The 23,896-nt window shown below is 40.2% G+C and overlaps 1 protein-coding gene across 1 annotated transcript; it reads left to right on the top strand.

The window, feature by feature from the left end:
- Nucleotides 1-104: 104 nt before the first annotated feature.
- Nucleotides 105-22,699, top strand: ext2 (exostosin glycosyltransferase 2). Its single transcript, XM_049565036.1, has 15 exons — nucleotides 105-280; nucleotides 874-1,218; nucleotides 1,338-1,561; nucleotides 2,014-2,103; nucleotides 3,023-3,139; nucleotides 3,375-3,570; nucleotides 3,951-4,090; nucleotides 4,181-4,274; nucleotides 10,392-10,523; nucleotides 14,616-14,805; nucleotides 18,265-18,431; nucleotides 19,073-19,216; nucleotides 19,712-19,840; nucleotides 20,528-20,610; nucleotides 21,664-22,699. The coding sequence occupies exons 2-15, from the start codon at nucleotides 904-906 to the stop codon at nucleotides 21,800-21,802; spliced, it is 2,160 nt and encodes a 719-aa protein (XP_049420993.1). The 5' UTR covers nucleotides 105-280; nucleotides 874-903; the 3' UTR covers nucleotides 21,803-22,699.
- The last annotated feature ends 1,197 nt before the right edge of the window (nucleotides 22,700-23,896 follow it).

Raw genomic sequence — 23,896 nt, 5'->3', positions numbered from 1 at the left:
GCTCAGTCATCAAATAGACTTCTACAAATAATCCTGCGGAGGGCAGCAACACGCCTTTGCTGCGTCTAGTCTGCCGGAAATCCAGAAGAAGAAGAACACGTATCTACCTTCTTAGCTACAAGCGAAGAAGAATGACTTCCTAAAACCACTGGCAGCTTTTCCGTAACGGTAGCCTGATGCTAGGTTAGCTGTAGCATTGTATGCACGGGTGTAGCCTGTTTTATAACAGTTGCCATGAATTAAGACCAAACTGGTACACCCAGCTCGGTTAAACGTCTCGGTAGGTCAACCATTTATCTATTACATTTGAAAATTGTCCTCTTTTTCGATCGTTTTACAACGTTTAATGACGTCAGTTGACGTTAGTGAGCTGACTTAGCTCGAATGTTTACACAGCTGGGTTAGCTAGCTAACTAACGTTACTACGCTAGCTGCGGTTAGCTGATTTAGGCTCGTAACGTTTGTTCATATAAGTTACTGTCATTGTTCTTTTTGTAGTTTCTCTTGGAAATTCTCAGTTAAGATAGCTCGATAATTTGTACGATATTCCCCTCGCGTTATCTTGAATATTTTGGCTTGGTGTCATTAGCATTGACGGATATGTAACGTTAGTTGTTACAATTGACAAGTTGCGTCATTGACAGCAAGGACATTGAAATAAGTGTCATATAAATGTCGATTTCTTTTGGTGGGAAACACGTGAACTGCTTTCTCAACATTGAATAATACTGAGATGTTGGGGGACCTGTGACCGTATGTAGCATTTTCTAGAGTACTTTTTTTAACCTGTATTGTTACAAGGGTAAACGGTAATTCACTGTGTACTTACAGCATTACTCGAAGCTGTTATTAATCAGAATCCTGTGTTTTCAGTGGCTGGTTGGAGACAGAGAGGTGTCAGCCATGTATAACTCTGGGAAATACAGCTCGCGGGGCCCTGCTCTCATCCCGCGGATGAAAACCAAGCACCGCATTTACTACATCACCCTCTTCTCTGTGGTGCTGCTGGGACTAATCGCCACCGGGATGTTTCAGTTCTGGCCCCACTCCATTGAGTCCGCAGCTGACTGGACCCTCGATAAACGCAGTGTTCACGATGCACCTCTGGTCCGCCTGCCTGTCTCCAGTCCCATTCCTGAGAGGGGTGACCTCAGCTGTCGCATGCACACCTGTTTCGACGTGTACAGATGTGGCTACAATCCTAAAAACAGAATCAAGGTAGCTGTCTCTTGAAACAATCTCCACATCACTGATCTTACATATGTTTATCCTATCAATATTTTTCAGTGTTCCTAGTTGATGTTCTGATAATGTTGTTGATATGGATGCTTTTGCAGGTGTACATCTACCCTCTGCAGAAGTTTGTGGATGAGCTGGGGGTTCCCATCAGCAGCACCGGACTGTCGCGAGAATACAATGACCTGCTCAGTGCCATCTCTGACAGTGACTTTTACACTGATGATGTCACCAGGGCTTGTCTTTTTATCCCATCTATTGATGTGTTGAACCAGAACTCCCTGCGTATCAGAGAGACTGCCCAGGCTCTGGCATTGCTACCCAGGTAAATGTTTACTTTTATTCAATTTTAACCTTGTATGTCACTTTCAGTTGCTCTCTAGTCATTATGAACATTTTTGTCTTACTCATATCTGTTTTGTTGTAATTCTTAAAGCTCAAATTGTACTAACAATTATTGTTTAAACACAACATAATATATAGATGAATCATTTTTCTCTAAATGTCACAAATAATGTCCAATGCTCACATAAGATAGAAATGTGACAAGAGCCCAAAGGGATGTCTCCAAATGTCCCTTTTCTAGTACATTGAGAAAAACATGTACAGTTGTACGAAATAGAAAGGAGCAAGTCATTTTTCACATTTTATAAATGCTGCTCTTTAATAATAACTTAAATCATTAATTGATAAGCAAAACTGCCATTTAATTTTCTGTTCAGATAATCCATTAATTAACTTATCGTTCCAGCGCTAATCTTGTGTGTCTTTTGGTAGATGGGACAAAGGGATGAATCATCTACTTTTCAACATGTTACCGGGAGGCCCCCCAGACTACAATACCGCCTTGGATGTGCCCAGAGACAGGTAGCTATCATACATCTGTAAAGCCATCCTAATATTTAAGAATGGGTTCATTATAATCTAATAATGGAAACATGTAGAACAAAAACACTCAAATTTAGATCCAAGTATAGGCTCGGTGGATGAATTTCCTTTAACTAAAAAATGTCATGTCATATACTACTACAGTCATTTCACATATCTAAAGGTTAAAAATGATCTGAAACTACACATTTCATTCACAGCATCAGACATGAGGATGCTGTCTAAATGAGTGTTTTCAGGATCTTTTAGTCAGGTTCTCACTTGTAGGTACAAATTATAAGTATTTTTGGGACAGATGAAATTCTTTTACATGCTACAATGGATTATGCAACTATTGGTAGTGTTTACCTCAACTGCAGTCATTCACAAAGAGATATTTACAAGCAATTTGTAGATAGTTTTTTCAAGAGGCCTTGAGGAGAAGTTTCAAATCTGGTTGTATTTACCAGTGAAGAGCTCATGTGTCATAAGATGTCCTGTAGGCTAGAGTGATGGTTGAGGACGGAAGAGGTTGGGTTTATGAATATAGCCTTGAGACAATGAACTCTATCTTGAGCTGTAAGGAATTTCCTTGGCTCATCCAGCTGGAGTCCATTTGGTATGGAGCTTTATCAGAACCAGGTGTGTGTGTCACTGACGGTGTGTTTCCACTTTATATTCACCTTGCCTTGAGAATAGAGCAGAAAACGCAGTACTTTTCATCACCTCGTGGGCTACATGGGATCTATTAACCAGGGCACTTCACCTTGTTTGATGTCCCATCGTGTCTCATAGCAGCATTGTTGGTAGCAAAAGTTTCTCATAGGTAGCAAATTTTAAAGTATGTTCCTGTAGCTCATGTCTGCTGAAGTCCCCTGAGTGCTGAAGCATTGTTACAATCCAGGTCCATTTGTTTCAGAGCGCTGCTGGCTGGAGGTGGTTTCTCTACATGGACCTACAGACAAGGTTATGATGTCAGCATCCCAGTTTACAGCCCACTTTCTGCAGATGTTGAGCTGCCTGAGAGACAACCTGGGTGAGCACATATCACACATTAACTCCTCATGTTATTTGAGTGTCACGTCATGACCAAATTGCAGTCACTTTGCCTAATTCATCCATCAACAACTTCCCCACAGAAAGTGCTCCAGGGGGACATAATAATGTGTAATATTGAGAATGGACTTCCTGTCTAGTCTTGTTTAAACATTCAAAACTATAAAGTTTGACTTGATAATCAGTTGCATATCTCCTGTCTCAATTCCCCCCAGACCACGGCACTATTTTATTCTGTCCTCTCAAACGGCCATCCACCGAGAGTACCGTGCTGAACTGGAGCGCTTGAAGGAGGAAAATGGAGAAGCACTGCTCCTCCTGGACAAGTGTAGCAACCTCTCTCAGGGTGCCGCCTCTGCACGAAAGCGCTGCTACAAGGGTCAGGTGTATGACTACCCACAGATCCTGCAGGTGGGGAGCACGATTAAAATAAAAACTGTTTATATCAAAGAGTTTCAAGAACATTTCCCAGTAGGTTTGGGAATCACCAGAGGCCCCACGATACAGTATTATTGCGATTTTTAATATTTTGTGATATGCTACATTTTTTTTAAACTGCAAATTACAACCCCAAATGAAAACTTTGTCAACATCCATTTAATCTAATGAGATAAAGCTTACAGTTTGTCCTCATTTGGATCTTTTTTTTTTCTCTGCGGCAAAATGCATCCAGTGGACTGTAAAAGCAATTGATTTGGCTACCAAAATTAAAAATCAATATTATGCTTTATGGATTTTTTTCCCTAACGCTGTGTCCCAATTATCGGTTTGCTTCCAATTTGTCTCCACAGGAGTCTTCATTCTGTGTGGTTTTGCGGGGGGCCCGTTTGGGTCAGGCTGCCCTCAGTGATGTGCTGCAGGCTGGCTGTGTCCCCGTCATCCTCGCTGACTCCTACATTCTGCCATTCTCTGAAGTACTTGACTGGAAAAGGTCAGTCTAAACCACAGAACAGTTGATAAACAAATAAATGGTTTAACAGTCTGCCGTTTTTGGTTCACTAATGTTTCTGTTTCTGCACAGGGCATCAGTGGTTATTCCAGAGGAGAAGCTGTCAGAGATGTACACCATCCTAAAGAGTATTCCTCACAGACAAGTTGAAGAGATGCAGAGACAGGTAACAGTCACAATGTGCTGAAGAGAAAACATCTGTCAGCAAACATTTAGGTACAGTTTGAGAAGTCAGATTGACATGGTGGTCAGAGGCGCTGTCAGTGGGGCTAAAGCACATCATTTGTAAGATGTGCCTGTACCTTAACCAGCAAACCAAACAAGTCTCTGAAAGCTGAAACAATTTTATGTGACGTGCAAAAGAAGAAATTTGGACACCACCTTTTACTTTTTGTAACTTTGAATTTCCTCCTTTGCTCGGTCTAAATTTCAAAAAGCTTTCACAAGACTAAACTATGTTGATTTAAGCTTAAATGAAATGCACTGAGGACAGCTCACGCTCACTTTCCATTTGGTATCTGCATTGAGCCACAATAAACAAACGTGAAAGCAGCTTAGAGAGAAGTGCAGCAATTCAGCTGCTCCTCGTTCTCTTGTATCAACTCTAGTCCATTTACTAATTATACTGGCCAAATAGACATTTTAGGCCCAGGGCTCAGAGACGGGCTTGGGGTTGGATTACACCAGACAAGCTCAAAAACACAACTTGGTTGTGAGATGGGGGGTTGGGTAGTGGTTTTTCTGCTGTGTATCCCTCACGGCTAACTTGGTAGCGTGGATCTGATATTGTTATCCATTGGTCGCAGTCGTCCTCTGCCTCGTCTGATGATCTACAGATGGGTTAAATATGTTGCAGGTTAATACTTGTCTGATACATGTCTCTGCAGAACTAATTTTACTATAAATTTAGTGAAACTAATGGTACACCACAATAATGTTTGTGCCGTTGGTTATCGGTGACCCTCTAAACCCACACAAAGCATCAGTGTGATGTCAGCACATTGCTGATTATTGAAAAACTTTTTTTTTTTTACCCACAGGTAAAAATGGTTGAAGATCGTGGGAACATAATAGAGATCAAAATATTCTTCACTGTTTTCTAAAAAATAGATACAATTTAAAATGCTGACGAAGCAAATAGCTGGCATTGCACTTTATTTTAATACCTCATATTTTGTTCTCACCCTTTAGAAACCAAAGCACACTGCAGGGCAGGGACAGAAATTTAATACTGAATAGAAATTTGATTTAAGTGGATTCAGCACATTACTACAGTCCAGCTCAACCAGTATATACATAGTGTCAGGGACCATTCAGTGTCTCTTACCTGCAGATATTCTTCACCTATCACCTGATGTTAAAGATGGGGTAATTTTAGTCTTTGTCAGAAAACTTTTTTTTGCAGGGTGAGACCCTGATTTCTTAAAGCAGACACTGTAGAAAAGCTTAGACATTGACTTCTTTTATGTGGTTGAGCTGATGTATTTCATTAGTTTTGCCAGCAGAGGGCTCAGCAGCCTTTCCTTTCACAGTGCGCCTGTTAGTGTTCCCATGTGGTCTGACTCTTGTGCTTACAGATGTAAAAATAAGAATACATAATGCATTTTTACCACAAAGAAAATATAATGAACAACTTACAATTTACAAATTTGTGTTTTTAAGGTTTTGTGAATGTAAATTATAGTTACTTTAAGAGTTGGAGGCCAGGGAACTTCCTTTTGATATCAACATAACAGCTGCATCAAAGAAAATGAATTTATTGTTTGTGTGATTTTGTGGGGAGACTAAAAGGCTGATTGACCAAAGCTGATAAACATCCCCTCAACTCAAAATGTGCTTTTCTTTTATTTATGTCCCCTAAAATGTCTGACTTTGACCACACTGCCTTGTATCTGTGCAAAGTTTGTTACTGAAGGGGGCGATGTCTGTGCACTTCCCTAAAATCTGAGATTCAAATGTAAGCCGGGCAAGTGAGATTTCATCACTATACAAAACACAATCACTCCATCCATCCATTTTCAACCGCTTATCCGAAGCCGGGTTTTGGGGGACAGTAGGCTGAGCAAAGTATTCCCCACACAACACTCTCCCCAGCAACGCTTTCCCTGTCTAATATGCTAATGCTGGCAAAGAAACTTGAAACCTCCAGTGCAGAGCAACTTAACAGTACAGAGAGCGATAGTTCTCTACTAACAAAAACAACAAACAAATAGGATGCTAACTATGCTTACCATTCAGATATGTCTTCTAGGTGCCTATTTTGGTGCACATCAGACCCCTCCATCTGAATTTGGGTTTGACTGACACTCAAACATGTGTTGTTGAATCTCTGCGATCTTTCCTCTAATGCTGACACTAGTCATCTTGATGAGCAAACATTGGGCAAGCAGCAATGGTGGGCAGGACGTAAGGCCAGATCAAGAGTTTCTAATTGAAGGAGAAAGAGTATGCCTCCACACTATTTTCAGGTTTTTTGTTTGTTTACTTTTTATGCATGAAAACCAAGTTAAACACAATATTCATTATAATATTTTTAAATGCTTTAAAGCGTGTCTAAAAGAAAAAAACTATCCTCTAATTTGTATTCATTATTTATCAATAGCATCTCTGGCAGGTCAAGCATGTTTTTAATTTGCACAAATGTTGATATTTTTCTCATATTCTCCATAGCAGATTAACATTTACACATTGAGTACAGTTTCGGTTAATCCTGCAGGGACAGAGCATTTGGTTGACTTAAAGATTGAGTCTGCAATTCAGGAGAGTGAGACTGCTGATATTTGAACTCAGCACCCAAACAAATACGCCCCTCCCGTCAGTGCTCCTTCAGAGACTCCAGTAATATCTCTGATGTTATTTACCTTTCATTACTATCATGGTCTAGCTCTGTTCCTCATGAGCAAAGACGTGGAAGAGGGAGCGTTGCCGACATAGTGCTATGTAGCTCGATCCAAGTCACTTTGTTTGTTCCCATTTACAGAGCCAGGGCTGTGTATGAGCATCAGATTGTCTTTCAGCACACACACAGAAAGCAAGCGGATTGTGAGGCGATATTCGTTGAATTTGATGAAAACTGTTTTGGATTAGAATCGCATTTTCCACCTAGAGCGTGTTTTATTAGAGACAAGGTCAAATTGTGACGGACTACTGTCAAGCTTTCATCGGTAGTCACTAGACTCTGTTCAGACGGCAGAACTAATTTACAAATTTGAGATGATGTAATTGCATCCATTTAGGTCACATTTTGAAAGGCCACATATTAGACAGCTGTGAAATGTTAACAGTGCTCATGTGAGCCCATGTTTGTGTACTGAATTCCATGAGCCTCGTTTGGGTCATACCCTCAAAATAGGACACATACACTACAGACCTCTATTAGATTAACTCAGCCAAATCCATTCTTTTTTTTTAATTGGAACATATAAGATGGGAGGAGGGATTTGGAAACTTATTCCTCATCCTTTGCTCTTCTTCCGCCTTGGTATTGAGCTTCAATCTGACCACCAGGTTTTTCTTTCAGTCTGTTGAGCCAACTGTCTTCCCAACTTTGTTGTTACCTCCCAGCACTCCATCATGCAGAGCAGTACACTGGCTGCGGCTGATTTATAGAATATGTCACGTTGGTCTACTCTTCTCTCTCGTATATGCTGTCTGCTTTTCTTCAGTTCAGTCTTCTTTTTACGTGCATCCCCGTCAGAAAGAACTGAACAGTCAGCTGGGATGATGACAGGTGTCAGTGGCTTCTTGGTCAGTCAAAAATATAATAACAGCTCCTTAATCTTAACAATTGAGAGTTGCGGATTTTATATCCTTGAACTATTAACCGAGGGCCTCGACCAGATTCTTACTTTCTTTCTTTACCTTTTCAAATGCAGAATTTATCAGAAAGTCACTGCACTTACAAGTTGAGTATGAAATTGAAAGTATTAACAGTCCTATGGTGTGCAGAATGTTTAGAGCAACACAAACTAGCGTCACTGTCTGTATTCCAGGAAACAATGAGGTTAACAAGCACCAAGATTGTGCAACTCCACATGAAACCTGCTGCTAAAGCAGTGGTCTTCAGTTACGGTCCCCACGACCCAAAGTTTATATTTAATTTTAGCCATTCCTATAAGGAGTGATTTACACATGGGATTACCAAGTCGCGTATGTGTGTAGAAATGTTTTGATCACAGGTAAAAGTTAAGTGCTAATAAATCTTGAGCATAACAATATTCCCAGTGAGCAGCTCACATGATTGAAACGGACGTGGTTTCACCGCTGTTTTTGATTATGTCAAAAACACTAATGATTGCCTGGTTCTGTCCACAGCTCACTGCCTGCCAATTCAGCTCTATAGGTCGAATCATCTGTCAGGCACTTGACAACTTCCTCTGAATTAAGCAAAATGATGCAGACTACTGTAATGTAAACTGTTTTTGATCGTCTCTTTGACAATTTATTTTAATGATTTCAAACAACAAAGGAGTGGCAGCTGCTGGGGAAGTTTCCAAGCTGAAGGAAATGAGAAGATAATTTAGTTTTAACCAAGCGTTACATGGGATGCCTGTAAAGTTTGACTTAGAGAGGAATATATCCTGGACCTGACTCTCTTGGGATTGTTTGCATTATTTCTTAATATTTGCAGCAGGTTTATTGTCACAATTTGCATTACACACAATTTTCTTTTTATTGGTGAAATAAATTTTGGTTAGCTCATGAATTAAGTTGGTCATAGTTGCCATATTTGCTGTTACACATTTTTATTAGTTAGTAGAACAAAGTATAGACTATGAGCTAGATGTAGCAAATGGAAGATGGAGTAAAGAGTTTCTCTTCCTCTCTTGCAACGCTGTCTCTTCTTCATGCTCATAAAAATTCCTGCAGGCGCTGGGAGAGGGTGGAGGGTGGTGGTATGGGCCTTTGGGCCAGCACAGTTTGCTTTCTGCCTCCCCCCAGTCGGAAAAAGTAACTTTCATCACTGGCTGATTTATGGGCCGTTGGGATTCCCCCCTGAGATTAGAAAGTCTTTTTGGATTCTCCTCTCCCTCTCTATAAAAATAAATGCTGTTTTTGTATTGTTGTACATCTCCAGTGCTTATACTCAGACTTGGGCGATTCAGGCAACGGGCACATGTTCACGTGTCACTACGGATCGTCTTTGTTTGGGGGAAACATTAACCAATAATACACACTGGTGCGTTGCATTAGGAGGAGAAAGAAATGTAGCTCGGTGCTTCACACACAAATGCTCACATCCTCAGCTCCAGAGCTGCAGGTCATTGAGGAGCTGGTGGGGTGGAGTCAGGTCAGTGTTACATGGTGCCTCCTGGCAGGAGACAGTGCTGTTTGAAGCTTCATTAACTCTTATAGGGTTCTCTTGCCTCTGAACTGTCCCTTGAAGTTTCTAACTAGAATAGGACCCTGCAGGAGGGAAGGAGGCGAGACACATATGTCATGGTCAGTAGCACTACTCTAGATTGATCAATTTATGGTATAAAAGCTCTACAGCTGCGACAAACTATCCAAAATAAACAGCAATATACAGGTATTCTTTTTAATCTTTGCAGTGTTGGCTGGAAAAAACTGAGTGAGTAGAGTTGGTATTCCAGCAGCCAAAGTGATAACATTAAGATATGGGTGAAGAGTTCAGTTATCATTAAAGTCTGCTTTTCACATCAGAGATCTGTTAAAGCAAAACAGACACCGTCAAAAGAGATTTTCAGAGAGCTTCAGAAGAAGAGATGTTAATGGTCAAGAGGCTGGAGGGGGCTGCAAAATTGTCTTTAAAGTCTCAGAGCAGGGGTGGAGTTGGGGGGGGGGTCTGGATTTTACAGCTATGACTTCACACTGGTGTGAAAAGAATGATAGTAAAAGTAAGAAAACAGTTTTTATAAGCAATAACAACATGTCGACAGTTTCATGAAATATGATGTTATTCAAGCTGAGGTCAATTATTATAGTCCACATAAATTATTCTGTTAGTAGCGCTTCCATTAAGGTTACTAATTCTGGAAACAAAAACAGGGTTTTCTTATACCTGTTTTTGTAATGACAGAATTGCCCTTCCTTTATTACATTTTTTTTTCAGCAATTAGTGCAAATATCCAACTCTGTATTGTCTACATCTGTACAGTGAATATCTATGACAGCTGAATTGAAAGAGCACGTTTGATTAATATACATTTTGTTTAATGTGTAGTGCAGTGTTGATCATTTAAGCATGTTTTGCATTTGCTGTTTTTGCCAAGTATTTGTTTTTATGGGGACATTTAAAGAAGTCCTTTGCATTCATCCATAGGCACGCTGGTTCTGGGAGGCCTACTTCAGCTCCATGAAGGCTATTGGCTTGACAACACTCCAGATCATCAATGACCGCATCTACCCATATGCTGCACAAACGTATGAGCAGTGGAACAATCCCCCTGTGGTGGTATGTAACTGTGTTGCCTTTATTTTGCTGTGCATTTTGCATGTATTTTGTAACTGTTAGCTATTGAGTAGGACTGTATAGAGAGGTGAAATCCCTCCCCATCTGATGTTCCCATGGGAACTTATTTCAGAACAAATATGCATGATAGTCAACGATGAGAGACAAATCAGTTTTATTCTTGTTTAAATTGTGCCATGAATTACACATATGATTTTGTCAGTTTAAAAGATAATTTAGCAAGTCAAGAAAGGTGCAGCTAGTTGTAGGTTTATCATTGTCCTGTTTAGTTTTGTGTGAAACTGTCCAGTGAACTACATCTCATCTCGCACCACATACGTCACCAACACCAGCTCACTAACTAGCTAGGTAACTTAGCTATGTTCCATGCAAGTGTGTGTTTTATTCATTGACTCCTGGTAAAAGAACAAGCAAGACTGTTGCTCGTGAGTATATCCTGGCACCAAACACACAGCCAGCGTAGCTTCAAAACTAAGACATCTCTTGCACAACTCGCATAGTTGTTTTAATTAGGTATTTTTACAGTTTTCTACTTCAACATTTTTACAACAAACTGCTTCTTTCTTGACTTGCAAAATTATCTTTTCAGTTGATAAACATCATATGTGTGATTCATGGCAAAATTCAAAAGGGATCAAAACATTATTTGTCTCGCACGATTAACTACCATACATATTCTTCCCATCATAAGTTCCCATGGTGGTCCACAGGAAGGGAAGGGAAGGGAAGGGACTTTGTCTTTATATAATTTTTGTGTCCTAACCTTCCATTGTTATCTTACAGAAGTATCTGATATTTAGTTATATGCCCTCCAGCATACAGCTAATCTATACAGTGTGTGTGCGTGCTCTATTGTGCTGAGCCGCTCGGCTTCTAGTATTCCTAGAAGTCTTTATATTGCAGACATCTGAGTGAAACCCATCCAGGATGGAGCACTGACCATACAGACGCTCACAATGCCACATTAGCTTCCCCACTCTCCTGTGCCTTGTAAATCGAAGCCTCTGTGGCAGAGTGACAGTAGATGCCTTCAGTCTCTCTGAAGCGCCACACATGCTGCACTTAACAGTTTGGTATACACCCAGCTAGCTCTGAGGCAGCCAGTTTGTGTCAGCAGTTCTGCACTAGGAGGATGCCTCCGTTGTGGTGAAAAATAAGTTCCTGCATGTCTGAGTCATTGTGTTTGTAGAGAGTACGCTGGATGTGAAGAATGGTGTGTGTGTATGTGTAGCATCCCTGTGGTTGTGGGAGTTTGTGGCTGCAGACAGCTTGGCTGGGCGACCATCTCTCAGGAGTTGTTAATCAGCTCAGTCTGATCTAGAGTCTCCTCCATCCTCAGCCTGTGGGGTAGAGGCGTGCGCATGTGAGCATGCATGTGGATGCATAATGGTGTCTTTGCATCTGTCAGATGTCTACAAGTATCCCAGTTTAAGTAGATTCACTTAAATGCTAAGATTAGAGAGGTAGCAGTCACAATCAGGTTGCGTTGGTGTAAAGAAGCAGCGCTTCGAGGGGTGTTTTCTAATGTTAGTCATTTCACTTCTGCCCAAATCTGTACAGTCATTCATGTCTAATGGATTTACAGTCAAGCAGCTGCTCACTCTCAACCACAGTCAACTGTTTTCCTCTGAGCAGGTAGCTTGTTAATCAGCACTTACACTTGACATTGCCCACTTATGTCAAATTGTTTTGTCAGCGTGTCCAGCCCCCCGTCCAATCTATCAGTATCACTCAGGTCTTAAGGTTTGTCCAGAGCCAGAGGAGGTTAATTGTGTCAGGGTACAGACCTTTGGCCATTCCTGCCTGAGATGGGAGATGAAGTGTTTTCTCGATGGATTCAGTGAATGGATGGTGAGAAGAACTTGCACACAGCACTAAATAAATCAGGCAGACACCCCCCCCCTCTCCTCCTGTAGTCTTTAGGCTGGTAATTGAAAGCACATTTCCCAGGATTGCTGGTGCCTTTGGAGGGGGGGTGTTCAGAATAAGGGACAAGCGGCTTTTTGTTTTGGAGTTGTAGGTAGTGGGCATACTTATAAGGGTTATACATTATAAAAATTAAGGCATCTCAGTGATTGGCACCTGAACATATGAAAGTCTTAATTGATCAGTATCTTGTTTCAAAGTTACAGTGCAGTCTGTAAGTATTTGGACATTTTTGTAATGACTCTGTTATATTGTACATTCGATTTGAAATTAAAGAACTGCTATGAGGTTGAAGTTTTGACTTTAAACTTTACATTCTGATTGTGATATTGATTAACCATGTATCATAAAATGTATTGGACATAATCCATGAAGGGTAAAAACAAAAAAAGGCCCAGGAGCCCCAGACTGTTCACTCTCTGTGGATGCGAATACTTTGAATACCCTGAAAACTAAAAGTTAGCCCTCAGAGTCTTTTCTTTTGAAATCCAGTTGGCTGAAATACATCGAAAATAACAATAAAAACACATCACTGTCCTAATACTAATGAATTGTACTGTGTCTAGTGTTGCAACTTTATCGTTTGCATTTATAAAGCAATAAAATGGAAGATTAGATTTAGTCTACCACTACTGTGCACATTAGTTATACTTAAATGTGTTGAATGAAAAAATGTCTAAAATGTGTTTCACACAGATAAACAGGACGGATAAAAGCTCGTAATCTTTGGCAAAGAACCACTCAAGCAGTTCAAATAGCCAAATAAAACTCTTTTTTTTTTTTCTTTTTTTAGTGAAAGATATAAAGTATAAGGACACATTAACTCCTTCAGATCTGTTGGTGACATGATGAGTCGCGGCTTTCTTTTCATCTAATTTATTTAGTTTGACAAATGACTTAAGTGGTCTCTGCCTCTTTTATACGGTTTAAGTGCATCTGCGCCACATATACGTGTTAGTTTAATTATTTCCCCCCTCCGCTTGTTTGACAATGTGAGAATGACCACAAGGAAGTTTCCACTTGCCAGTAAAGTGAATTTTTATTGGTGGAGAAGTGACTGATGTTGTGTAAAAGGCAGTGGCTGTGTCTCTGTTGACAGACTTGTGTTGATGCTGTGGAAGGAGCCACATAATCACTGTGTGGCCACCTGGACCCAGAAGAGAAGCAGGGTTTATATGTACTTCAAGAAGCCCACAGATTTACTGGGTTAGATACGCTCTCTTTGCCCTTCTCAGACTGATTGTCTCTGTAACCAGGGTGGAACATTTTTGGAGCCTTTGATGGAAGTTTATTAAGAGTGAATCCTGATGCTTCTATATCTGCTAGCGTTAGAGTATCACATGCTTGTAAATGTAAGGTACGGTTTGTCTTTTTATTTCACAACCTTTGGGGAAAAAAAAAAAACGTTATTGTTTGCACACAGACTAACACTAGTTGTCTCTGGTTTGATGCCACTGTAATCCAAATGACTGTGACCTTTTAAAGTTTAGTATTTAGTTCACACGTATGATAAGAAAACTCTCCTGTGGCTTCCTTCATTTAACAGTGTCACTTGATCTAAGCTGGAGTCAGTGTGGCTCCCAGGCTTTACAAGCCATTTTAAAGGGGAGCAATGAAAGAAAAGCCAAGTTCCACACCGACTGTAGACAGCCACTAGTTGCTGTTCCCATTCCCCCCCTTCCTCCTCTCTGTCCCACCTTATTTGTCCCAGAAAAATCCACTATAATAGCATCACAAGATGCATTAGGGTGGCCAGCTTGTCTTCTTTGCAAACTACATCCCAGTCTTTCGTGTCCTTCTGTACTGCTGCTTCTGTTGGGTTTCCTTGGCATTCCAACTGGAAGCTTTTGGCATCCTGTGCTCTGCCTCCGTTAGCCCCCGGGAGACATTATTGGATGATTCTTGCTCCATAATAAAACCCATAATCTGGAAATTACTGCAGGTGACCTCACTGTCCAGTGAAGCACTATTATAGTGCATTAAATCATGGAAAACATGACAGACGGGGTTAACACAGAAGCCATGAGGCAAGCTCTACAGTATTTTTTCATGGAAATAAAAAAGGATGAATGATAAAGAATAAAAAAAAAAAAGATGTTTGTGGTCTAAACAGTTTGTGTGTTTTTCTTGGTTTCCTGTCTTGTGTAGAAATGGTCCAGTGTCAACAGCCCTCTGTTCTTGCCACTCATCCCACCAAGAGCACCAGGGTTCACAGCAGTGGTGCTGACCTACGATCGTGTTGAGAGTCTGTTCCGGGTCATCACTGAAATCTCCAAAGTGCCTAGCTTGGCTAAGCTGCTGGTGGTGTGGAATAACCAGAACAAGAGTCCTCCTGAGGGTGAGTGTAACAGATTCTCATAAAAAAATAAGGTTCATCAAGCTCTCCAAAAGATATATTTCTATGTAAGTCAAAGATGGGCAAGGGTTTAAAATGTGAAGGGGAAAAAAAAAACAAAAAAACATTCAATTTAAGATTTAATTTGATTTAGGGGCCCAATCGTAGCTCATATGGTCGAGCGCATAGTATTAAAGCTCAGTCCTTATCGGGGCAGCCCAGGTTTAATTCCAGCGCGGGCCATTTGCTGCATGTCATCCCCGCTCTACCTCCTGCCGTTCTTGTCTCTCCTAAGCTTTTGCTATGACATAAAGGCAAAATTAAATCTTTAAAAGCTCATCTAGATTTCTTGAGTTTTACCTTTCTACATTTAAAGGTGGTCCTCAAGAAATATGCAATCACTTTTTTTAAATACATGTCAGAGATATTTCATCGTACTAAAATGTCATTCAGTCTAACAATGTTTATCAAACAATGGATTTAATCCAAACTTTTAATAATAAAAACTACTAAGATAAACAGTAGCATTAAATCTGCCCCACTTCTTCTTTTACAGTAGAAACACAAGATTTAAATGATTTTAACAATGTTTCCCTTCGATTATGTTGTTGTTTTAATCTTAACAGCATATTCACTATTGTGATAATAATACAGAACATGACCAACATCTTTCATTTTAATTAGATTGTTATTATTGGCTTTTTACTTAGCTGTTGTAGCATGACACCATTAATTTCTCCTTGCTGGCAACGGGATGTGACTTTGCTCTGTGACGTGCAGCCCTTTCTCTATTAGACAATTACATTTAGAAGTGCAAAAGTGTTTTAAAAGGACTAAATTTACTTAAAATTAATTAATCAAATGTCAGTGTTGTATTTGTTACCAAAGTAAAAATGCGTTATTTGCCTGAATACTTTTTAATTATCAAATAACACATGACAGAAGACACTGTGGTGTGCCAGCACTTTTTGTTGTACTGAATGCCAATTTTTGTTCTTTAAAGGAATACTTTACACAGAAAATGATTATTTGTATGTCAATCAGTCATGCCGTGTTTCACTAAAATGTCACTACTTAAACCTGAACTGAAAAATGCATGTTTGTGGCGTTCTCAGCATACGGCTGGATAAATGAGCCTTGGATTATACCACACGCCGAGTTGTGTGAGAGTTTGGGAACGGATGTTTTAATCTAGTCTTGCTGTTGTTGAACGTGTTCCCTAATCAATCATAAATCAATATGTTCACCGTTCTCTGCGTATGCGAGAAAAACAAGTTTTCTTAACAAATTCAAGGTAACACGGCATGACTTGATTCTCTGATGGTCATTTTGTGGGTGAAGTATTCCTTCAAACGCACTTAACAGGCAAGTATCCGGCCACTGATGTCAAACGATGACCTTGATCTCTAAATTTTAATCGTACTTAATTTACTTAATTTTACTTAATTCACAGTGAACAATTTTCAGAGATTTTACACAAATTTATTTTTTCTGTGTTGTACTGAACGACATTTTCACATTTTGGAGCTCCAAACTTCCCATAGTTTATAATGGTTCACTGTTAATACATTACTGTATAATCACAAGAGCAAAAGTAGATTCATTTGATTCTGATTTGATGTAGAGATATTTTTAACAACAAAACAATAACCCCCAGACAGAAAATTTACACGTCTGGTCTTTCAGCCATACAGTCTCTGTTTGGGTCTTTCATTACTGTTGATCATTAGATGTATTCCATCATTGATGTGTCATACTATGCTCTTATTATTTGTTATTTATTGCACCTTGCACTGTAATTATTTGCCTTAATATGGCAATTAAGTACACAACAGTTAATCGTGCCTTGCCCCACTGACTGCGTTACTCAGACGAAGACTGTTTCTGGACCAGGAATTAAATCGGTCCTGCTGCTGTAAGAGTTGGCTAATGTAATGAAGTAATGAGACGACTTTGAAGTGCTCCCTCATGGCCGTGAGTTGCCTTTTCATTAGAGGCATCAGCGGCGCCTGGCTGGAGCTTTGTGACCCATTAGAATTAACAAGGGGCCATTGACCGGTCAGACTCATGGGGCTCAGTCCAATATGAAGGCAGATTTCCCCATTTGCACCAGGCCTTGATCTGATGTGTTTACAAGCTCCTATTTTTTTGCTTCCGCTTGTCTTTATTTAAGAAGATGCTGACCAGGCGAATTGATGCTTAGTTTCTGTGCTGGTAGATTTGTTTTTATCAAATATACTTGGAAAACACAACAGTGCACAAAATAAGCACAGCACAAAAATACAATAAGTCGAACCACCGCATTTAACTATTTATTTTAAACATTAAAATTGTGGCTGAAATAAACCAGGTTGATGGTCACATGTATCTCTACAATTGAAATCAATTGGCAGTTGTCTGCCCGGAAGTGACTGATGTTGTCAGCACAACGTCACAATGATTCAGTCTGTACAGCAGCCACACATTCACAATAAATGCAGTAGGCATGTATTAAAGCCATAGCATATCCTCCACAGTATGGAATTTTGTTGGGTATTGAATATAGTTTAGGAAGTCGCAGCAGAATTAACAATAACTGCATTCTGACCCATATGAAGGTTGGGGTTAAGTTTTAAAATTCAGATAATAGCCCATAATTCCCTCACTCCTACTGTCTTTTTCCAACCCTGGAATTAAAAGAAGGGATGACAGCAACATGGACAGAGTGAAAGCAGAAACTCCGGGCGTTTAACATAGCAGTTTTCCTGACAATAGCTTTTGACAGTAGACCTCAGACGTGGTTAGGAGGTCCTGGAGCTCGTCTCATAGGCTGCCAGGCCCCAGTTAGCCCATTAATGAGGGGACACATTCTGTGTGATCTGTCTGTGCCATAGTCCGTGCCATGGACACTGCCCAAGATCTTTGAAATGCTGCCCTGAAAAAACACTTTGTAGAGCTGCCTCATGAAGAATCGCCATGTGGTTAGTTTTGCACGTGCTTGAGGTTGACGTAGTGATACGAGTCAGTGAGTGAAGTTAAACTCCCAGAGCACTGTTTTCCACTGGCAGGACAGAGCTTCAGATATCTCTGTCAGTGGTAAATGACATTATAATTCCTCACCCATCTTCAGACACTGACAGTGGCCATATTTATCATTTTTTCAAACCCTAAGAATATATTATTGTCTCACATACTGTATGTATTTAATAAACTTAATTATTCAGACCAACAGCCTAAAAATGTAAGTCATTTTGCTGTGTTATAAGAAAAATATAGACAGGAAATCCCCCTATTTGAGAAGCTTGAACCACCAAATTTGCCTATATTTGCTTGGAAATTCTTTAAACCTTTATTTCGTTATCAGCATTATTGACAATTAATGTTCTGTGAACCTATTAATTGACTGCATTGTTTTAGCTCTGTATCTCTGTGATTAAAACCAGGATTGTGGTTGCTATGATTTTAATGTTTTCCTCCTGGCAGAGTCTCTTTGGCCAAAGATCGGTGTTCCTCTCAAAGTCGTGCGAACTAAAGAAAACAAGCTGAGTAACCGCTTCTTCCCCTACGACGAGATTGAGACAGAAGCCGTGCTAGCCATCGATGACGACATCATCATGCTGACATCTGATGAACTGCAGTTTGGCTACGAGGTGAGAAAAAGACCCTTATTTAATAAAAAAAAAAAAAAAAACCCTTAACATTGACCACGCTTTCCCATCTTTCCTCTGATGGCACGTATTGCAGAGAATCATTTCAAGTTGATCCCAGAATTTAAAGTCATTCAGGGAGATTACAGTCTCATTCTCCACTGGTTGGGGATTTGACTGCCTCGCTGGATGTGTTTGATGTGTGAGGAATGATGACAGGTCTGGAGCTGATGCTTTCCATGCCCACATACCTGCCAGGCCCCACTTAGCCCAGCAAACTCACCTGAATCCATTTAGACGCCATTTAATAAAATTGTGCTCAGTTTAAGGATAATTACATGGAATTACAGGCAGGATAGAGGAGCTGTCCGTATGACCAGATGATCAGACTGGCTGCTGGTGCAAAGCCTGAGATAGCCTGCCAGTCATAAAGCTACTACTATTTTAAAATATTTCAATTTGAATCTCAGTTGTGATGTTTGGCTCGGACAAAAAATTATGAGATATTTTGAAACCTAAAACTAAACGTTTAATTCTTAAACTCTCTTTTAAATAAACCTCATAATCATTCATCTTTTAGTGTAAACCATCAGTTCAGTTCACCTGAAAATGTGTTTGACAATCCGTTTCCTGTCCTTCTCCAGGTATGGAGGGAGTTCCCAGACAGGCTGGTGGGCTACCCTGGCCGGCTGCACCTCTGGGACCATGAAATGGGGAAGTGGAAGTACGAGTCGGAGTGGACCAACGAGGTCTCCATGGTCCTAACTGGAGCCGCCTTCTACCACAAGGTAACCTGGGAAAAGCCTGATATTAAGTGGTTTTGGCTGCTTGAGCTCTGCCTCTGCCTCTTCCTCTGTCAAACACGTTTTCCTCAGAGCTGCTCATGGATGTTAGGACTTTTGCGTAGTAATGATGCACACAGAATCAATTTTGGAAAGGAAATTGACCATTATGTGTGGAAATCGAATAAAGAATGAAGTTTGCAGAAAGGATTTGAGAATTTCCTGCAGACATCTGTTTTTTTTGTATGTGTGGGATTTCAGACGGGAAGATTATGGTGATAGACGAGCAGTGTGTCATAGGTAGAGCAAGGTTATCTCACTTCTACTTAAAAGCTCACATGCTCACTTAAGTTCAAGGGAATTCTAGTGCAGTGCTTCCTCCTGCATACTCTTGGGTCACCGTGTCAAGCAGTGTCTGCATTATTGTACATAATGACTGCACTATATCTATATCACACCTAGTAATCAGTTGTTGTTGTTGTGGATTTGTTTCCATTCCAGTACTTCAACTATCTGTATACATATAAGATGCCTGGAGACATCAAGAACTGGGTGGACGCTCACATGAACTGTGAAGATATTGCCATGAACTTCCTGGTGGCGAACATCACAGGCAAAGCCCCCATAAAGGTACGTCCATAGCTCTGACTGTTCTGGGTGCTTTAAGCTTGCAGGGGGAGGCTGAAGCCTGACATAGCGGACCAGCATCTCTGGGTTTGATCAGCTCTCACCCTTCAACTTCACCGCCTCTCCCCCTCTCCATCACACTGACTGTGCCCAGGTGCAGGGGCCTGAGCTAAAGCCCAGTCTTAACCTCCCTTATCTGGGTGTCACTCAATGGCACTCCCCCTCTGAGTATGTTTTCCTAAGCTCACCGGGGCTCACGCACACCCTGCCATCAAATTGCAAGCCGCACACTTCCCTTCACCTTCGCCCGCGCTCCCACCTCCCACCATATCTCCATCAGGTTCCTTCAGAAAACACCCACCCATTCTGTCTTCCTCTCTGTGTCTCTCACTTTCTTCTACACACACATATATTCACAGGTTCAGAGCGTTTGGTGCAGGCATGTGTCAGGGGTGTAGATGTGATGGAGTTTAGACAGAGGAAGGCCATACATCATTACTCTCCAACTCTGCTGATGAGAGCTGAGAATTTTTTTCCACATACTGTGCTTTACAGAAGTTCTTGTCGGATGTCACAGAGTTATTTCATCAGACTGGACAGTTTATTAGCGTCTGTCTGGGCTGCTCACATTTAACAAAAAGTTAAAGTGAACTGACGTTATTGGTGTGACTTTGTTCTGCTTCTGTTCAGGTGACCCCCAGGAAGAAGTTCAAGTGCCCTGAGTGTACTGCCATTGACGGACTGTCCCTGGATCAGACACACATGGTGGAGAGGTACGGCACTTTGTTTTGGAGTGGTGGACTAAATGAGCACAGTAGAATCTTGTCTTTTTTTTTATAGTGTGTGGGTGTGTCTGTATCTGTGTATCTGTGTCTGTGTGTGTGCGTATACAAACTTCAACTTGAAATCTCTTGTTTCTCTGTTGTTGCATTTTTGCATGCATGTCTTATACCTACCTCATTACTGTGGCTTGGTATTGTGCAGACTTTCCAGTAGTAGAATACTTTTATAGCTATTTATTTATTTTTATTTTATTACTATTTTTGGAAATTCATTTTTAACCTTTTAACCATCAAAATCACATTTTAAATATGGTATACAAAAATCTGTGCAAAAAATGGTTTTCAAAAATACCATTTGTTGCATCCTTACTGTAAATTAAGAGTCTGTTCTTGGATTCTGGTGCATCACCAACAGCAGGGCATCTTGCAATTTTTCTCAAATATTTTATTCACTTCGTATAGAGGCATTTTCTGCTCATTGTAAGACAACCATGCGTAAAGTAAAAGTGTCTTGTTGCAGCAGGAAACACCAGTCTTTGCACAGTGATGAAAGTTTGGGTGAAATTCAATTTTTTTATAATCTGTTCCCTTTTTTATTAGTAAAAACAATAAAAAAAAATATTTATTTTACAATTACCTCTTCAAAATTAGACGCACTCATTTATTCGAAGTCAGAGATATTTTGCACACATGCAAATTCTGTGAGCTGTGCCAAAATACACACACAAGATCAGTGGCTGGATATCTGAACATAGATAAATTTTAGATACTAAAAACTTCTTTGAGGAAGTCAGGCACTTTACAATAATGTAAGAGAGAAAATGATGGAGAAAGAAGGAGAGACAGACAGAGAGAAAGAAAGAAGGAAACAAAAGAAAGAAAGGAAGAAAGAAGGCAAGGAAAAGAAAGAAAGGGAAAGTCAGAACGAAGGAGAAATAAAGAAGGTAAAATCCACATCCATATGTAACATTTTCAGACATTACTAACCACAAAAATAAACACATGCCTGTTTTTAAATTAAATCCATTGTGTTTTCATACCCAGATCTGAGTGCATCAACAAGTTTGCATCAGTTTTTGGTACGATGCCTCTGAAGGTGGTGGAACACCGTGCAGACCCAGTGCTTTATAAGGACGACTTCCCAGAGAAGCTCAAGAGCTTTCCCAACATCGGCAGCCTCTGACCAGCCTGTGACAGATGTTTGGACCCAGTCACAGCCTCAAAACTTCAACATTTGTCACCGACATCGTCTTTTTTCAGGACATCAGTATTCAGACATAAAGTGGTACACGCTCCCGACACCTCTCAGTTCAAATGACTGTCACTTTGATTTTTAGATTGAATTGAAAAGGCAGAATTGTACGGGACGTTAAGTTAATATCTTGACTGACAGGAGACACTGGATTCTGGGGATGGTGATGAGAGTGACGTGCTTATTTGGCTTAAAGTGAAAGATATCATCTAACATTTACCAATACAAACGCACAGACCGCTGTTACATGAACTGCTATTGGAGGGTCCCCCCTGAGGCTGATGTCTGATGGACAGGCTGACTTACTGGAGACTTGTGGTCCTTCACTGTTACTGTCTTGGAACTGGAAACTTGAGGCTCCAGCTGCTCTGGAATCAGCGTATACAGTGTATATATTTGTATTTTTGCAGCAGTGCTGTATAGTAGTCATAATTTATGATGTTCCAAGTAGGATTTCTTTTTTTCTTCTTCTTTCAAAAGCAGACATGGACCTGATTCTTTTAGCCGTACTGTATTAAAAGAAAAAGTAATAAATGTCTAACTTACATGATATATATTCAGGAAATATAGGCTACGTAGGCTTTATCTAATGGTTAATTGAATGTGATAACACACAGCACGGTGGCTAACAGATGATGTACAGTCGATGTTTCACATGCGTTCTGTTTTAATCAGATTGGACAAAGCTGGTACCATAAATCTAATATTTAGAGTGAGTAACTGCTGATTTTAAAAGACATGCTGAGCTGCTGGAACATCTTGAATTGTAATTTTATACTGCCTGTGCAAACCTTTTGTTATATATATATATATATATATATATATATATATATATATATATATATATATATATATAAGAAAAGAGATGCTAATTTAAGCAGCCATTAAGCCATTTCATGAGCTGAGTTACGTGTGTGAACGCTACATAAGCACAATCACTTGCCAAGCATTCAAGACGCGTTCTGTATAGTGAATAATAGATAATTCCCAAATCCACACTTTTCCAAACAGATATGTATAAACTGTTGACGCAATGCTTTGTTTTTATTTTTCCATTATACCCGTATTTTGTGTGTTTATATTTTCGTCCTTTTCATCCCTAGTTGTCCCAGCTCCAGTGTTCAGGCCATAAAACTGAGAGCGGTGCAGCCTTTAAGACACTGACATTGCTTTGTGACAGTTTTATTTGCCTTTTTTTTTTTTTTTTTTTTACTATTAATTCCATAAGGTCAGTGAAATTGTTTTAAATTTTTTGACTGAGTTTATGTATCTACGTGTATATATATATATGACTTTGTAATACATTATAAGTAAAAAAAAAAAACCCACGTATATGTCTCAGTATTCTTTTCTCCATCTTTGTGCGACTGAGGCGGGAAGAAGATGAAGTAAGACATTTTCCTTCCTTTTTTCACGTCTGTCTTTACTCCACTCTGTGACCGTCCAGACCCTCCGTGACTCGGACGATCCACTGTTCCCTCCAGCCCGTCACCTGTTGTTAATATACGCCGCCTAATCCACCCTGTTCAATGTCAGCAGTTCAAAAGGGCGCAGTCCGTATTTTTGTCAACTTCAATTAGTGTGATACTCTTGCGGGTTGTGCGATCTCATTTCAGCACTTGTGTCCCTTCAAAGGCACTGAATTGCGTGGGGATTTCAGAATGTGACTACAGGGATGACACAATATTTTGGCAAGGTGGTGCAATGCAATAAGACACTGCAAATTCATTGGATTTTTAACAACAGCAGACGTCGTATTCGCAAGCTGTGGCCAACCGCTATCTTTATTGATGATGACTTGAAACGCTTTTCTTCAGACTGAGAGTAACTTCAATAATCTCTCGATACTAACAGGAGAATGGTTGAGTTTCTTCCATGCTTCTATGCTTTGTTAACAGCTAGAGCAAACCACCATCACCATTACCTTTTACCCTCTATCATCTTTTGCTGTTTAAACCTTGTTACTCGGTCACATTGTCATGAAATCAGAAACTGTTGTCCAGGCCTGAAAACGGTTTGGAATCA

This window comes from Epinephelus fuscoguttatus, linkage group LG2 (assembly GCF_011397635.1).
Source record: "Epinephelus fuscoguttatus linkage group LG2, E.fuscoguttatus.final_Chr_v1".
NCBI classification, from domain to species: Eukaryota; Metazoa; Chordata; class Actinopteri; order Perciformes; family Serranidae; genus Epinephelus; species Epinephelus fuscoguttatus.
This window is presented reverse-complemented; position numbering and strand designations above follow the sequence as displayed.

Excerpts from the sequence above, each read along its gene's own strand:
- ext2 (XM_049565036.1), top strand. The coding sequence starts at position 904 with ATGTATAACTCTGGGAAATACAGCTCGCGGGGCCCTGCTCTCATCCCG. Across the intron at positions 14,806-18,264 it reads GAACAAGAGTCCTCCTGAGG|AGTCTCTTTGGCCAAAGATC; the intron begins GTGAGTGTAACA and ends TCCTCCTGGCAG. Across the intron at positions 19,217-19,711 it reads GAGCCGCCTTCTACCACAAG|TACTTCAACTATCTGTATAC; the intron begins GTAACCTGGGAA and ends TTTCCATTCCAG.